Genomic DNA, 18037 nt, shown 5'->3' on the forward strand with positions numbered 1-18037 from the left:
CTTCTCCCTCTGCCTGTGTCTCTGCCTGTCTCTCTCTGTATGTCTATCATAAATAAATAAAAATTAAAAACATTGTTTAAAAAAAATAAAATAAAACTATATGGAGAGGTCAGTCCAGAACCATCCTCATTGTTGAAACAAACAAACTTCCTCCCATAAAAACAAACAAAACAAAAAACTCACCGAACTTACTTTATCATGAAACTTACTTTATCAACAGTGAAACTACATAGCATTTACACAACACATTGCAACTAAGAATACAAATGTTCAGTAGACTATGTTTTCTTTAGAGAAGTGAAATGAAATATATATAGTTAATGAAGCATATATAGGAATTATTTTTTAGGGCTTCTCTGCATAAACTTTATTATTTTTTAATTATTTTCTTTGTTTTTAAAATTTAAATTCAATTTGCCAACATATAGTATAACACTAGGGCTCATCCCATCACCTGCCCTCCTTAGTGCCTATTACCCAGTTACCTCATCCCCTTGCCTACCTCCCCTTCCACAGCCCTTTGTTTGTTTCCCAGAGTTAGGAGTCTCTCATGTTTTGTCTTCCTCTCTAATTTTTCCCCACTCAGTTTCCCTCCTTTGCCTTTTAATCCCTTTTACTATTTCTTACATTACATGTATGACTCCAGTTCTATCCATATTGAAGCAAATAGTGGGTATTTTTCCTTTCTGATGGCTGAGTAATATTTCATTGTATACATAGACCATATCTTCTTTATCCATTCTTCTGTCGAAGGACATTGTGGCTCCTTCCACAGTTTGGCTGCTGTGGACATTGCTGCTATGAACATTGCGATCAAGTGTCCCAGCATTTCACTATATCAGTATCTTTGGGGTAAATATGCAGTAGTGCAATTGCTGGTTGTAGGGTAGCTGTATTTTTAACTCTTTGAGGAACTTCCACACAGTTTTCCAGAGTGGCTGCACCAGTTTGCAATCCCACCAATAGTGCAAGAGGGTTCCCCTTTCTCCACATCCTCTCCAACATTTGTGGTTTCCTGTGTTGTTAATTTTCACCATTCTCAATGGTGTGAGGTGGTATCTCATTGTGGTTTTGATTTACATTTCCCTGATGGCCAGTGATGTGGAACATTTTTTCATGCACTTGTTGGCCATGTTTATGACTTCTTTGGAGAAATGTTTGTTCATGCCTTCTGCCATTTCATAGCTCGATTGTTTGTTTCTTAGGTGTTGATTTTGATAAGTTCTTTATAGATCTTGGATACTAACCCTTTATCTGATATGTCATTTGAAAATATCTTCTCCCATTCTGTAGGCTGCCTTTCGGTTTTGTTGATTATTTCCATTGCTCTGCAGAATCTATCTATGAAAAACGCTTGGGACTTAATGAAGTCCTAATAGTTAACTTTTGCTTTTGTTTCCCTTGCCTTCAGATATGTGTCTTGCAAGAAGTTGTGGTGGCCAAGTTCAAAAACGCTGGTGCCTGTGTTCTCCTCTAGTACTTTGATGGATTCTTGTCTCACATTTAGATCTTTCAACCATTTTGAGTTTAACTCTGTGTATAGTTAAGAGATTGGTCCAGTTCCATTTATCTGTATGTAGCTGTCCAATTTTCCCAGCACCATTTATTGAAGAGACTGTCCTTTTTCCAGTGGATATTCTTTCCTGCCTTGTTGAGGATGAGTTGACCATAGAGTTCAGAGTCCATTTCTGGGTTCTCTATCCTGTTCCATTGATCTCTGTGTCTGTTTTTGTACCAGTACTATGTGGTCTTGATGATCACAGCTTTGTAGTACAGCTTGAAATTAGTTATTGTGATGCTACTAGCATTGGTTTTCTTTTTCAATATTCCTCTGGCTGTTTGGCGTCTTTTCTGATTCCACACAAATCTTAAGATTATTTGTTCCAACTCTGTGAAGAAAGTCCATGATATTTTGATAGGAATTGCACTGAATGTATAAATTGCCCTGGGTAGCATAGACATTTTCACAATATTTATTCTTCCAATCCATGAACATGGAATGGTTTCCCATCTCTTTATGTCTTTCTTAATTTCTCTCATATGTTTTCTGTAGTTTTTAGAATATAGATCTTTTACCTCTTTTGTTAGGTTTATTCTTAGGTATCATGTGGTTTTGGGTGCAACTGTAAATGGGATGGGATTGATTCCTCAATTTCTTTTCCTTCAGTCTCTTTGTTAGTGTACAGAAATGCCACTGATTTTGTATCCTGCCATATTGCTGAATTACTGTATGAGTTCTAGCAATCTTGGAGTGGAGTCTTATGGGTTTTCTACATAAAATATCACATCATCTGCAAAGATGGAGAGTTTGACTTCTTTACCAATTTAAATGCCTTTTATTTCTTTTTGTTGCCTGATTCCTGAGGGTAGGACTTCTAGTACTATGTTGAATAGCAGTGGTGAGACTGGACATCCCTGTCGTATTCCTGATCTTAGGGGAAAGGCTCTCAGTTTTTCCCCATTAAGAATGATATTTGCTGTGGGCTTTTCACAAATGGCTTTTATGATTTTGAAGAATGTTCCTTCTATCCCTACACTTTGAAGAGTTTTAATCAGGAATGGGTGCTGTATTTTGTCAAATGCTTTCTCTGCATCTATTGAGAGGATCATATGGTTCTTGTTATTTACTTGTTGATGTGATCTATCACGTTGGTTGTTTTCCAGTGTAGAACAAACATTGCATCCCAGGGATAAATACCACTTGGTCAAGGTGAATTATCCTCTTAATGTACTGTTAGATCCTAAAACAGTATCTTGTTGAGAATTTTTGCAGCCATGTTCACCAGGGATATTGGTCTCTAATTCTCCTTTTTGGTGGGATCTTTGTCTGGTTTTGGGATCAAGGTAATGCTGGCCTCATGGAAGAAGTTTGGAAGTATTCCCTTCCTTTAATCCTTTGAAACAGTTTTAGTGGAATAGGTATTTCTTCTTTAAATGTTTGATAGAATTCCCCTGGGAAGCCATCTGGCCCTGGACTTTTGTGTCTTGGGAGGTTTTTGATGACTGCTTCAGTTTCTTCACTGGCTGTTGACCTGTTCAGGTTTTATTTTTTTTCCTGTTCCACACTTGGTAATTTGTGAGTTTCCAGAAATGCATCCATTTCTTCTAGATTGCCTACTTTGTTGGTAAATAGTTGCTCATAACACGTTTTTAAAATATTTTGTATTTCCTTGACATTGGTTGTGATCTCTCCTCTTTCAATCATGGTTTTATTAATTTGAGTCTTTTTTTTCTTTTTAATGAGGCTGGCAAGGCGTTTATCTATCTTATTAATTCTTTCAAAGGACCAGCTCCTATTTTTGTTGATGTGTTCTGCAGTTCTTCTGGTCTCTATTTCATTGATTTCTGCTCTAATTTTTATTATCTCTCTTCTTCTGCTTGGTGTAGGCTTTATTTGCTGTTCTTTCTCCAATTTCTTTAGGTACAAGGTTAGCTTGTGTATTTGAGTTTTTTTCCAATTTTTTAAGGGAGGATTGAGATCTATTTCCCTCTTAGGACTGTTTTAGCTGTATCCCAAAGATTTTGAATGGTTATATTCTCATTTTCATTAATTTCCATGACTCTTTAATTCTTCTCTAATTTCCTGGTGACCCATTCATCTTTTAGAAGGATGCTCTTTGACCTCCATGTTTGAGTTTCTTCCAAATTTCTTATTATTATTGAGTTCTAGTTTCAAAGAATTTTGGTCTAAATATGCAGGGGACAATACCACTCTTTTGGTATCCTAATCATGTAAACTTGAGAAGACTGGGTATCCAGTTGCATTAGAGTGGAATGTTCTGTTATATATCTGTGAAATCTGTTTGATCCAGTGTATCATTCAAAGCCCTTGTTTCTTTAGTGATGCTCTGCTTAGAATATCTGTCTTTTGCTGAGAGTTCTGTGTTGAAGTCACCTACTATTAATGTATTATTAGGTAGGTATCTCTTTACTTTGGTTATTAATTGATATATTTGGCTGCTCCCACATTAGGGGCATAAATATTCATAATTATTAGGTCTTCTTGTTGGATAGACCCTTTAGGTATGATATATTGTCCCTCTTTGTCTCTTATTATGATCTTTGGTATCTAATTTATCTGATATGAGGATTACCACCCCACCTTTCTTTTGAGGACTATTTGAATGGTAAATGGTTCTCCACGCCTTCATTTTCAGTCTGGAGGTATCCTTTGGTCTAAAATGACTCTCTTGTAGACATCATATATATATATAGGTCTTGCTTTTTTATCCAGTCTGATATCCTGTGTCTTTTGATGGGATCATTTAGTCCATTTATATCAGAGTAACTATTGGAAGATATGAATTTAGTGTCATCGTGATACCTATACAGTCCATGTTTTTGTAGATTGTTTCTTTGGGCTTCCTCTTTCTTTTGCAGGGTCCCCCTTAATAATTCTTGCAAAGCCAGTTTGGTGGTCACATATTCTTTCAGTTTCTGTCTATCCTGGAAGCTCTTTATCTCTCCTATTCTGAATAATAGCCTTGTTGTATAAAATATTCTTGTTTGCATTTTTTTCTCATTTAGTACCCTGAATACATCCTGCCAGCCCTTTCTGGCCTTCCAGGTCTCTGTGGAGAGGTTTGCTACTAATCTGATATTTCTCCCCTTGTAAGTTACGAATCTCTTGTCTCAAGCTGCTTTAAGAATTATCTCTTTATCTTTATAATTTGCAAGTTTCACTATTAAATGTTGAGGCGTTGAACGTTTTTTGTTGATATGAGAGAGGGACTCTTTGTCTTTTCCATCTGAATGCCTGTTCCCTTCCCCAGATCCCTTTTCTCAGCTATGATTTGTTCAAATATACTTTGTTCAAATATTGTTCAAATATATATATATATATATATATATATATATTTGAACATAAATTATATATATATACACATATATATACATATATATGTATATATATACATATATATACATATATATATGTGTATATATATATATATTCTGGAACCCCAATAAGATGAATATTATTCCTTCTCAAGCTATCATTTATTTCCCTAAGCCTTTCCTTGTGGGTTCTTGTTTCTCTCTTTTTTTTTCCCCTCAGCTTCCTTCCTTTCCATCAACTTGTCTTCCATGTCACTCACTCTCTCTTCCACCTTGTTAATCTTAGCAGTTAGAGCATCTAGTTTAGACTGTATTTCAGTTAAAGTATTTTTAATTTTAGCCTGATTAGAAATTAATTCAGCAGTAAGAGAATCCCTAGAGTCCTTTATACTTTTTTTTTTTTTGTGAATTATTCCTTCTAGTCATTCTGTCCAGTGCAGAGTGGCTGTATGAGCAAACAGTCAAGAATATCAACCATGACCTATGTAAAATAGACCCTAGGTAATTCTGAAGATTTCAGAGACTAGAAAATAAAAGAAAAAGAAGAACAGAAGAAAATAAAAGGACCACTAAAGCGAAAAACAAATTTTAAAACAAATTAAAAATAAAACAAAAACAAAAACAACAAAACAACAACAAAAAAAAAAGGAGTGGGTGGTGAGAAAGTGCTGGTGGAGACAGAATATAGTGTCCCCAAGGGGATGTAGAGAATTATCCTCTTGGTTCTCAGTGTATTTTGTTCTGTATGTTAGCAGATGCTCAGTCCCAAATTTATAAAAAACAGAAAAACTTATATAGAGACCCAACATCAGCCAAAAAAGAAAGAAAGAAAGAAAGAAAGAAAGAAAGAAAGAAAGAAAGAAAGAAAGAAACAAGATAAAATAGAGGAGCAGAATGGTAAGAACGAGATTATAGTCTCACAGAATGAACCAACAAGGTGTTACACCTGGTTCTGGGTGTATTTTGGTCCATGTGTTAGAAGGTACTAACTTCCACCATTATAAAACACAACAAGACAGAAAATTAAAAAAACAAAAAACAAAAAAAACATTACTTGTACATCACCAAAATTAAACTGAATATGTTGAAGGGAATCCAAAAATGAAAATTATAACTAATATAACTAAGACATGTAATTGTAGAAATATGAAAGTCAAAAAGGAAAAAGCTTCAAAATATGAAGAGTTTGTAAATATTATATTTAAGGCAGGAAAAGAGAAAATATATTGGAAATTTTTAACCTGAAATATAAACAAATTGTAATGAAAAAAACCCTCTAGTTCTATATACTATTTTCCCTCAGTCCTGGAGCTTTCCAGTTCTGCTTGGTCAGTGAACTTGGTCTTCCCTTATTCTTCCAGCAGTTCTTCTGCAGTCGGGGTCTGTTGTACTGATTCCTGGGTGTCTGTGCCGGGGCAGAGCTGCCCCTTCTCTTATTGGGTGCTGGGCTCATATGAGCTGTTTATTCTTTGCAGCCTTTGTTCTAGAGGTTCTGCCTCTTCCAGGTGAAAGGCAAAAAGACGGAAAAAAAAATTAAAAATGGTGGTGGGCAGATCTTCAGCTCTAGAGCCAATTGCTTCCCATTAGTACCGAAACACAGTCTTCCAGTCCACAATGGCCTAGATGTTCCTGTGGGCAGGCACAGGTGCACTGATCTGCATAAATTGAAGGTCACCCAGTGATGGGAGAACCTCACTGTCCTGTGCCCTCCCAGGTCTGCCTCTCCTGAAGGGCATGGTGGATAGCCAGTCTTGTCTGCTTCAGTGCCCTTGGATCATCATCCCTGTGCAGATGGACCTGTGCTCCTGGGATCTGCCTCCGCCAAAGAGAATGGAGGACAGCTACCTCCATCCATTGCCAGGTTCTAGGGTCAAGGGAGCTCCAGCGCCTGCCAGGATAACCAGCCAGCTTCTCCAAATGCCCCAGAGGGTTGCAGCATTCCAGCCCTTTACCACAATCTGACTGAGATTTGCGACGAGCCTTTTCCTGGGTGCCCCTATTCTTATTGTGTCTCCAGGAATATTGAGGCTTCACTGCCCCTCCTGGGATTTTTCCCTATTTCCCTGCTGAGCACTTTTCAGTCAGGAAGACTCAGCTGTGGATTTTTAAAGTTCCTACTTGGCCAGGGCTCAGCTTTTGTGCCCAAGCTTGCTTCAGCTTGGCTTTGCTTCTGGGCCCTGTTTGCTGGGCTTGCCATGGCTCCTCTCCCCACCTCTTTTCTTTGCCTTCCTACCGTCTCAGAAGCTATCACTTTTCTCTCTTTAGCATTCCAGCTGTGCTCTCTTTACATCTCAGGTTGAATTTGTAGGTGTTCAGAATGTTTTGAAAGTTCTCTAGGTAAGTTTGTGGAACCAGATGAATTGAGGACCCCTACTATTCCATCATTTTGCCTCCTCTCCCATAGGAATTATTAGTAAATACTTTTGCAAGCAATTTTATTAGTTTAGAGATATGTTAAAATATAGAAATAAGTTTTTAGTAAGTAATGCAATAGTGTGAAAAAAAATTGCCTTTTATTGAACTCATGTCTCTTTCTCCTTTATTCCAGAACCTACAGATAGGTTGCCTATGCTTTTAATTGCAAATTCTGAAACAATTGAAGTTTTCTATCTTAATGGAAGTAAAATGGCAACCCTGAGCTCAGTCAATGGAAATGAAATTCATACTCTGGATTTTATTTATAATGAAGACATGATTTGTTGGATTGAATCAAGAGAATCTTCAAATCAGCTCAAATGTATCCAGATAACAAAAACAGGAAGACTAATAGATGAGTGGACAATCAATATTCTTCAATCCTTCCACAGTGAGTATTTCAACTCATATTATATGTCAACTCATATTATATGTCGCCCTTTAAGGATTTCATTTATAGATCAGTTAACAGGATTCTTAGATTTTTCTAACATAGTATTTGGCATGAGAAACCTATATATGCAAATATGAATGTACTTATATAAATGTATCCACTCCCTGTTTTGAATATACAGACACATACACACATGGTTTCACTGTTTATGTAAGTAGCAAGTTACGGAGTTAATTTTAATTCTTCTTTAATGCTTATTACAGTGTCACCTAAATGAGAATTATAATTTGCCACTGAGTGATAGTTCACAATGTGATAGTGAAGGTGGAAGTTTTAAAAAGTAAGAAACAGAGTTGATAATTATAAGCTCATCAACTGTAGTGTTTGTTAAAATGCCTTAAAAACTATTAGATTTATGCTAATTGGTAACAACTACCTGTGTTTGTTGACTTTTTTCTTAGCAGATCAGAATTTTAATGTATCTTCCAAAAGAATGACTTGTGATTTTGATTTATTTTGATTTCTTATGCCAGAAATTTACAAACTAACAACTGTACTTCCTGCATATTACTGTAAATTTAAATCACATTGTTACACGAATACACATATTAGTTCTTTCTTTTAAGGGGGTGCTCGCTCTCTCAATGTCTCTTTCTCTCTCTCTCTCTCTCTCTGTCCTGACCTCCACCCCTTTAACATAGGAGTATAAATTTTATTTGTACTTGCCTGGGGAATCTGTATGCATGAGAATTTCAACATGTGTCCATTTATTTTATGATTTACAGAATAAAAATTATTCTTCCCAATGCTGCTAACATAAAAATTGGTAGAAAAGTAAAGAAAAATGTGCAGTCAAGTTAAGAAGCAAAAAAAAAAAAGTACTGTGATAGAATAAATGTATTTTTCAGATGTAGAACCTTTGGCAGTTTGGATTCAATAATTATATTTCATTAATATTTTTGGCATACAATTAAAATTATTGATTATTAATTTTATTAAACATAAAAATATCATGTAATATGTAATAAGTATGATTATATTAAATGAATCAGTAGCAAAAATTATAAAAATGGAATATAAAGGTATGATCGTATATAGTTGAATGAACATAAATCAATGTTTAGCAAATCAAATCCAATGATTTAAAAATCCCCTTAACATAAATAAAACAATTTCAAAAGCTATTTATTGTGACACTGAACCAAAATACCTAGTGAAAGTGGTAGACATTGGCTATTTTCAAGGATTCTTTGGAAAATGTTAATTCCTAATAAATAGTAAATAATAAGTGGTGCTGGCACAACTAGTGCCACTGTGTGATTTGAGTATCTCAGTCATTGGCTGAGCCAGCTGTTGGAAACTGTTCAAACAAAAGGTTCAGTCCCTACCATATTAATGATTACTTCAACTAATTCAAATGTATTTGTCTGTAGCAAAAGGAATAAATATTAGCAGTCAAATAGCTAAGATATTCACTAAGTTGCCAGGTAAAATTATTTTCCAGGTTTACTTAAGCAACTTTTCTACATTTAATATGCTCTATTAGTAGAAGTAATTTCTTCTGTAATATGTATTTTGAAAACAACTTTTTTTTACTTTAGTAAATCTGGGTATGGTCAAGCAATTACACATTAAAATATGTGTAGAATATAATTTGTAACTTAGATTGCATTTGAGTTAAAAGACATTTCTTGGCAAATCTAGAAAACTAAAGATATTTTTGTTAAGTAATTCACTGAAATCCTAAATAGAACATTTATTTTGAACCATAAATAATAAATGCAATGGAAATCTTTTAATTAGAATAAATATATTTTGACAAAGGCACATTTAAGCTGTGCAATTTCAGTCACTGTAGAAAAGTGATTAAATGTGTGGAAGTAATTTAATGATGGGAGTGGGGCAGAGGTGTGAGCAGGGCTAGGTTCCTCTGTCATTGCTTGCAAACCATGCATTTCATCAACTTGTCAGAGAATAGCTGCCATTGGATATGGTGGGCCCTTCATTCACCATGACAGTTTTTGAGTTGATAATGAAGTTGGAATATTCCTTGCATGTATAATTACATAAAATCTCTCTTGTACTATATAAACAAAAATAATGAACTGCTGGGAGTATTCCTGAATACCTGTCACTATCCACTCTTCTGTACATGCTTTTCTCTGAATTTACCTTGAGGAAAGAATTCTTTTTGAAAACAAAAATTATTATTTTTTAAATTGACAATGAGGAGAAAAGGAATCATTATAGATCAAACTGACTTGCATTTAAAATCTGCATGATGATTTATTCAAACAGCTTAGTGCAATAATTTGTGTTTAAAATTTGTATTTTCTATCTTACCTCGTTGTATACATACCACATTTCTGTATGCACTTCCCGTTTTGTAATAGAAAAAATTCAGCTACAGAACTCATATATTAGACAATATTGAATGCCTAAAATGAAGGCAGAGATGTGACAACTAAATCTTATGTTTTTTCTTCTACGTTAGAAAGACAAACACTGGTACTTTCAAAGAACCTCCCAAATCTACCACAAATAATATCTATGAGTTATTGAACGTACTAAGTGACTATATGCATTAGGAAAACCTAAGTATGCCTCTTATGCTGAGGGAGAAATTGGGACAGTGAGAAACTGGGTAAAGCACACAATGAGTACTGGCTACAGGCGTGAATTGGGTCCGACTTTATTAGTCATTGCTAAACACCCCACTGCTCCAGTGGGTCTCGGCTTTTTTTTTTTTTTTTGCGAGCCAAAACTAATTATGTACACTAACTTTAGGAACCATGGCTCAAAAAGACAGTCTCTAAATGGAAGAGAGGTATAAGAATCTTGGAAGGAAAGTAGACAAGGTAAGATGTGGAAAGCTATTTCATTTGAAAAGGCCCACCAGTTGATCCTGATGTATATTCACTTACAAAGGCCTACCTTTAACATTGAGAATCACTCCTAAGCAACAGTGTGAGAGTTTGAAGAGTGATAATAATATACTCAATTATATTAAACAATGCACATTGGGGAAAATGCTAGAGATTATATTTCTTATTTAAAGATATCTGATATTTATTATCTAGTGTTTTAGCTTGAAAGTTGTAGACTTTGGAGAAAATTTTGAAGTGTTTTGTAAGCAAAATTGGTTTTCCAACAAAGTATTCACACAAAGCACATCTGCAGCAACTCATTATTTCCCCCGATTTTTCTTGGAAAGTGCTGTCTGTAGTAGGGACACAGATACCCCAAATAAACAAGAATTATGGGATTCAAATAGCCATGTCTAGCTCTTTCCTCAGGAGAAAGCACACAGAGATGATTGAAATAGGAAGAATAGGAAGTTAATCCCTTCTTAACCAGATGATTCAGGACCAGATTTTTCTCTCCTAGATGGATAGTAGATACTTCTATTCCATTTTTATGTATAATCCTTCAATATTTTGCAATATTTGTGTATGACTTTTAGGATTCTAATATGGACTTGACCAGCTTGTCCTGATCCATTCATGAACTCAGCTCTAGTCCAGCAGAATATTCCTGGACAAAAATAAAAGAATCACTTATTCTTTCTAAACTTTGCTTCTGAATTAGCCTCATTTACTGGCTTTTATCTTCCTCTCTCTCTTTTCTTTTTGGCCTGTTTCAGTGTCAGTCTTAGCTCATTTTCCATTTGAACCTCTGCCTAAATACTTTAAATGAAACCCTTGATTGGATAATTTAGGGATTTTGACACTTTATTTGTCCTTTATAAATTTTACTCCTTTCTCTTGAGTTAGCAACTCTCTAATAATCATGTTGAACAACACTGACCGAACATTTATTTTATAGGTTAAGAAATTCTACCTATAGGGGAGGAGTTAAGATGGTAGAGGAGTAAGAGGACCCTCAGCTTGTCTGAGCCTCGAAAACAGCTAGATAGTTATCAAGTTATTCTGAACACCCAAGAAATCAGAGAACAAATGAAAGAACAAAACTATCAAGTCTATAAGTAGAAGTTTAAAAATGGCCACCTTTTCAAAGGTAGGAGGTATGGAAGTTCACTTGGGGGAGACATAGCAGACATAGCTGTGGTTGTGCTGGTACAGTTGGAGCTTGCTTAGGGAGGCTACCCCAAAGTAATAGAAGTGGGGGAGCACACAATATGAACTTTTAAGTTCACTACCATGGGGGATGTGCCTGGATTAAAGGTGCTCAGGTGGCAAATGGGGCAGGATCCCAGAAGTGACAGAATGGTCTGAGGATCCCCTGGGTTGCAGGAAGAACAAGTGCTATGCTGTTGCCAGGCATAGATGCTGAGAAGCCAGCAGAGAGCAGTGGGTCTTGGTGTTGGCTTTCTGCTATAAACTGCAAACCACCATGAGTGACTACTGATGCGACTGGCTGGCAATTGTGGGGACCCCTCCTCTGAAGAATAGTGTGGGTTTACACCCTGTGTTCCTAAAATTTGGAGTTTTGCAACTTGGTCCACACTTGAGATAAAAAAAGGCTCCAAGAGGGGCAATGTGAATATAGAGTTCTGATGGAAATTGAAGATACACAGTGATTGAGTGCTTTTCTGTGGGGGCTCACTGAATAATAGGTAATATGAACTTTCAGGTCTGAGGCTAGAGAGCAGGGTACAGCCATTTTCATCACTCAACAGTGCTGAAATCCTTCAGGGAGCAAGAAAGCGCCATCTCATGGAAGCTGGAGCTTTGTACATGTCGCATCCCCCTGGGCTGTGGAGAAGCATTTCCTCTTAAACAAGTCAGCCTGAGAGTCAATGCAGCCCACCCCCCACCCCCCGCAAACAAACAACTAGCTCACACCAAGGTTATTGATGATAAAGGGCTGCAAAGCTTCAGCTCTAGGGAAAACAGGATTGAGCTTCCTTTTTTACTTTTATTCTTTATTTCTTTTATTTTTATATATTTATTATATTTTCCAATTCCTTCTTTTAATGTTTATTATTAATTTTTAAAAATTTTATATCTATACTTTTCATATATATGTTTTATTTTTGTCTACTTAAATTAAATTAATTAATTAATTTTATTTTTGGATCTAGAGTTTTAACAAGAAAGCTGAAAAACACCCAGGATCTGGGGGGGTTGGGAGGGGGTATCTTTTTGTTTTGTTTTGTTTTGTTTCTTTTTGGTTTTCTGATTTTGTGTTTTGTTTTCCTTGTTGTTTTCTTTTTATTTTTCCTTTGTTGTTTTTTTGCTTTGTTTTTGTTTTTTATTTCATTTTTGTTTGGTTTTGTTTTTGCTTTTCTTGTTCTTCGTTCTTTTTCTTCTTCTCTGGGCAAAATGATAAAATGAAGGAATTCACCCCAAAAGAAAGGACACTAGATAGATCTCACAGGCAGGGATTTAATTAATACAGATACAGTTAAGATGTCTGAACCAGGATATGAAACAATTATTAGAATACTAGCTTGGCTTGGAGAAAGTATAGAAGACACTATAGAATCCCTTACTATAGAGATAAAAGAACTAAAATCTAGTGAGGTCAAAATTAAAAATGCTATAACCAAGATGCAAACACAAATGAAGTCCATAAAAATGAGGATAGATGAAGCAGACAAACAAATCAGTGATATAGAAGATCATATTATGGAAAATAATGAAGCCAAAAGGAAGTAAGAAAGAAAGGTAATGGTCTCCACAAAGGTAGATTTGGAATATTCAGCGATTTAGTAAAACACAATAAACTTCATATCATAGGAGTCCCAGAAGATGAAGAGAGAGATAAATGGGCAGAAAATTTATTTGAACAAACTATAGCTGAAAACTTCCCTAATCTGGGAAAGATCATGGACATCAAAATCGAAGAAGCACAGAGAACTCCCATTAAGTTCAATAACAACCAGCCTTCACCAAGGCATATCATAGTCAAATTCACAAAGTACATAGACAAGGAAAAAGTCCTAAATATCCTAAATATTTAATTGTGCACTCAAATATATAAATCAATTTATAACAAACATTTTTAAAAAATGAAGAAATTCTACATATATACTTCATTACCATCATAAAAATGTAATCTGCATACTGTTTGTAATTGTCAGTTTATAGATGAGAAAATGAAATTAACAAAATAAATATTATTTGAGGTTAATAAGAAATCTTTACCTTTTGGTATCAATAGGTACTAAGCAATGATCTTTCTTGATTATGAAATGTGCACTTTTGCCTTAACCCAAACTAGGAATTTCATAGCCTTTACTGTTTTGCAAGCTTCTCCAGGATAGGCTCTTAGGATATGGCTGGATAAGAATGACCAGGTTGTGTCTCTATTGAAATATAAGCACAATCTCGAGACAAAATAATCCGCCTGTAGTAGTAGAAATGCTGATCCCAAACAGTGGAAGCTCATGTGAGTCTGCACTTTAGAATATGATTATGGTTGTGGAACTTTGCAGCAACATCCTAAGATCACACAGTGTCACAATGATGAAGAGATAAATCATCATAGAACCTTGTTATACTTTATTACAGGACATATGCTCAAATATTGAATTTAAAAAATATTGAATTTTTATGAACTTGAACTTTATAATTATTGGTTAAAAACCATTCTTGTTGCTTTAATTTGCCTTTTTAAAATGATTGCTAGTGAAGTGGTCCACTCTGCGTGGACTTGTATGTTCATTCCAATCGCTATAATTCTGCTACAGTGGCCATGATTCTCCATTACTTAAATGCAGAATCACTTGATGTAGATTCTTTTTTAGCTCAGGTTAAAATAAGACTTCATCAATCTGGCTTCCCTGCAGGCAGCTAAACTGCCCAACCTCTCCTTACTCAAATCATATGTTCTACCTAAAAATAGTACTTATACGTCCTTTAACATACATCATTTTTTCGTTTTCATGTATGTTTGCATATGCTGCTTCTTTATCTTAGAACATAGGTTCTCCTTCCCTATAACCAAGCACCTCTTACTCATTTTTAAGGTGTCATATTCTTTCCAAAATTTTTCCATTTGATTTTAACAGCCCTTCTTATGTGATATGTGATCTTATGACATCATAAAACAGGTGCATTATATTTGAATTTTGTGTTTACCTGTTAGTTTCACCAATGAAAGATGACTCCTTTAAGTTTAAGATGGGAGGGAAGGGTGAGGACAGAATTAGAGAGAACAAAGTTAAAGCCAACTTCCAGAGAAACTATACCAGATCACTGCCAGAGACATTTAGGAAACCAGTCTGCAGAATGGCTAAGTAAGATCTGATCTGTGTCTAGATAATAGCCTCACCTATTAATCTTAAATATTTCTGAGGCACTGAGTCTTCTCAATGACTATTGGCTTTTATGGGCTTAGTCTCTGACTTCCCCAAGGTATATGCCTATAGTTTTATTTTGGGTCCTAATCTCAATGATCATAGGAGCAACTTGATCCAGACCTTTTAGAGTCTCACCATCCGGGACGCTTGGCTGGCTCAGTGGTGGAGCATCAGCCTTCAGCTCAGGGTGTGATCCTGGTCCAGGGATAGAGTCCCGCATCAGGGGGACTGCAAAGAGCCTGCTTCTCCCTCTCTCTGTCTCTCTGCCTCTCTCTCTCAGTGTGTCTCTCATGAATGAATGAATGAATGAATGAATGAATAAATAAATAAATAAATAAATAAATAAATAAATAATAAATAAAATCTTAAAAAAAAAAAAGAGTCTCACCATCCTAAGGCAATTCAATTAAACACTATTGGAGCCAAAGCTCTTAAAGTAGAGGTCAATTATTTTTTAGTGCAGAGATTAAATAGAACAACATAGTGTGAACTTTTTAACCCTTTTCCTTCCTGGGTCTGATTAAATTTTTTCTCTAGAGGGAAATTCTGTTGTCCTATATTTAGGTCCTTGAATGCATAAAATGGTGAATGTGTTTCTTATCTCAAGTATATATACTTAGTTATTATCAGGGCCCCAGATGCCTTTTATGATAATAAGTGAAGGAGTCAGGATTTCTTTCTTTTTTAAAAATATTTTATTTATTTATTTATTTATTTATTTATTTATTTATTTATTTATTCATGAGAGACACAGGCAGAGACACAGGAAGAGGGAGAAGCAGACTCCCTACAGGGAGCCCAATGTTGGACTTGATCCCAGGACCCCAGGATCATGACCTAAGCCAAAGGCAGACACTCAATCACTGAACTATCCATATGCCCAGAGAGTCAGAATTTCTTTCTATTTCTCAACCCCTGAGAAACTCTGTCAGCTACTTCAAATGTGGGGTTGTATCCTTTTCATTCTTCATCAGAGGTGATGTCTGTTCAAAAATTGATCAATTTTGGTTCTACCATTCCATTAGAAAAAGTTCAGGAATTATTCAACTCTTAGTTGAATAGCTGAAGAAGAAATGTCTAAGACCATCATTTTCTTATAAATTTATGAGCCTTTTAAAGAAAAACTGTCAAGATTTTCCTCTCTCTCTCTCTCTCTCTCTCTCACACACACACACACACACGTTTGTTTTAGTTATTTAGAATTCAGATTTTTTCTTTTTTTCCTTTTTGAGAAAGAGAGATAGAGATTGAGCATAGATTGGGGGAGAAAAAGAGGGAGAGGGACAGACTCTCCACTAAATGCAGAGCCCTATGCCAGACTTGATCCCATGACCCTGAGATCATGAACTGAGCTGAAATCAAGATTGGATGCTTAACCAGTTGAGCCACCCAGGTGCCCTTAGAATCTAGACTTTTTGATTAGCGTATCTTGTGGAAATATAAATCTTAACAAAAATCTTGTTTGTAATAACTTGTTTTATAGTATTCCCTATGATACATCTGTGACGAATCTAAAGCAAATCTTCCATAAGGGTATTATAACTCTTTATTCCTGGATACGCATTTTTATTAACTCTTGTTTTAAAAGCAAATACATGCTTTGTTAAATTCTTTATACTTCTTAAAAGCTTCTCATTTTATGTTTATCATATTTATATAACTTTTTTCTGAGACGTGACTGCTGTGTGTGTGTGTGTGTGTGTGTGTGTGTGTGTGTGTGGCTACTTAATACAGTGCATTCCTGTTGGGACCTGGAATTTTAGCAAAGTGATCAGGCCATCCATATAATGATAAATAAATAAATAAATAAATAAATAAATAAATAAATAAATAAATAAATAAATAAAAATAAATAAAAGAGACAGAGAGAGTTAAAATTAGCAAAAATGTTGACCTGAGGACACATTGCCAGAGCACTTTCAGAATTCCCTTTTTGATACCATATGCTTAATGCTGTAGGCAGTGATGTTAAATTATGTCTTAATTTTTATATCAACATTAGATGAATTTATATTTTGAAGTACCCCATTCTGATTTGCAATAAGAATGCAATCATAAAAGACTATCCTGAATGCCTAGTAAAAAGAAGAGAAGAAGGAGAAAAGAATACTCTTAGCAGTGTGTTCCATAAATTTGTCTTCATTGTTAGTTCAGTTGTCAGGCTGCAAAGGGCTAAATTACTTTTTCTTGTCATTTGGCAACATGCTTGAAACTCACCAAAGCAAATATTAACAATGTGCTAAGCTTCAATTTTTGGTATTTTTCCCTATGAATTTTGTGAAATATACCTTACATGCTAGCTATGTATTTCTCTACAAAATTTGCTTGGTATTATATAAAATTTTTAAATCATTATTCTCATAGTATTTTTTTTTGTCTAGATTCACATGTCTGCTTGCATCATTATGGATTTTAATAATCAAAGTTGGGCTGTCTTGATGATCCCATCATGATGCCATACACTAAGTAGGCCAAAGTATTTGGCAGATTTTCCTAAGCTACCAATCTGAAACTTGAAAGTTAAAATGCCCTTTTTATAATGAATAAATAAGTCATGGACTATTTTTGAAATCCATGACATCTAATTACTGAAACCTGTGCTTCTGTGTTAATAAGCTTTATCGTCATAGCAGAAAGAAGGAAATGAGGGAAAGAGGAAAAAGAGAAGGAAAAAAAAAAGAGAAGCTATTAGTTTTATGGCAAATAGCCCTAGTAAAATAATTTCTGACTTAGTATTTATATGATAATTTTCACTATAATTATAATTGTTTACTTTAATTCTTTTTATTTTGCATTTCCTTAAAGGATTGTCAAGTAAAATGGGCATTTTTTTCTCCTCATATTCCTTGACAATTAAAAGTTTTTACTGTTGTAGACATCTTTAGAATAGGAACTTAGCATCAAATCTAAAGACAGTGAGAAGTCGGAGCATAATTAAACAAAGTAGTAAAACTAGCATACAGCATTTCAGGTTTTGAATAATTTTGTGGTATTTATAATTTTATTTTTTTCAGGCTGTAACATCTTGTGACTTGTACACTTATTTTAACACTGGTTAATGTTTCTATCACCACAATAATTGGGGTAAAAGGAATGGTGAGTTGATATGGTCCTAGCTCTGACAT

General features: G+C 35.0%; 1 protein-coding gene across 1 annotated transcript in view; it reads left to right on the forward strand.

Annotated features, from left to right (window-relative positions):
* Positions 1–18037, forward strand: part of LOC129514645 (low-density lipoprotein receptor-related protein 1B) — a 1831349-nt gene that overhangs the window by 860266 nt on the left and 953046 nt on the right. The window contains exon 6 of the mRNA XM_055333402.1: positions 7385–7642. Coding sequence (XP_055189377.1) covers positions 7385–7642 — 258 coding nt within the window. The remainder of the gene's footprint in view (positions 1–7384; positions 7643–18037) is intronic.

The sequence above is a fragment of the Nyctereutes procyonoides genome, unplaced genomic scaffold (genome assembly GCF_905146905.1).
Source record: "Nyctereutes procyonoides isolate TBG_1078 unplaced genomic scaffold, NYPRO_anot_genome, whole genome shotgun sequence".
NCBI classification, from domain to species: Eukaryota; Metazoa; Chordata; class Mammalia; order Carnivora; family Canidae; genus Nyctereutes; species Nyctereutes procyonoides.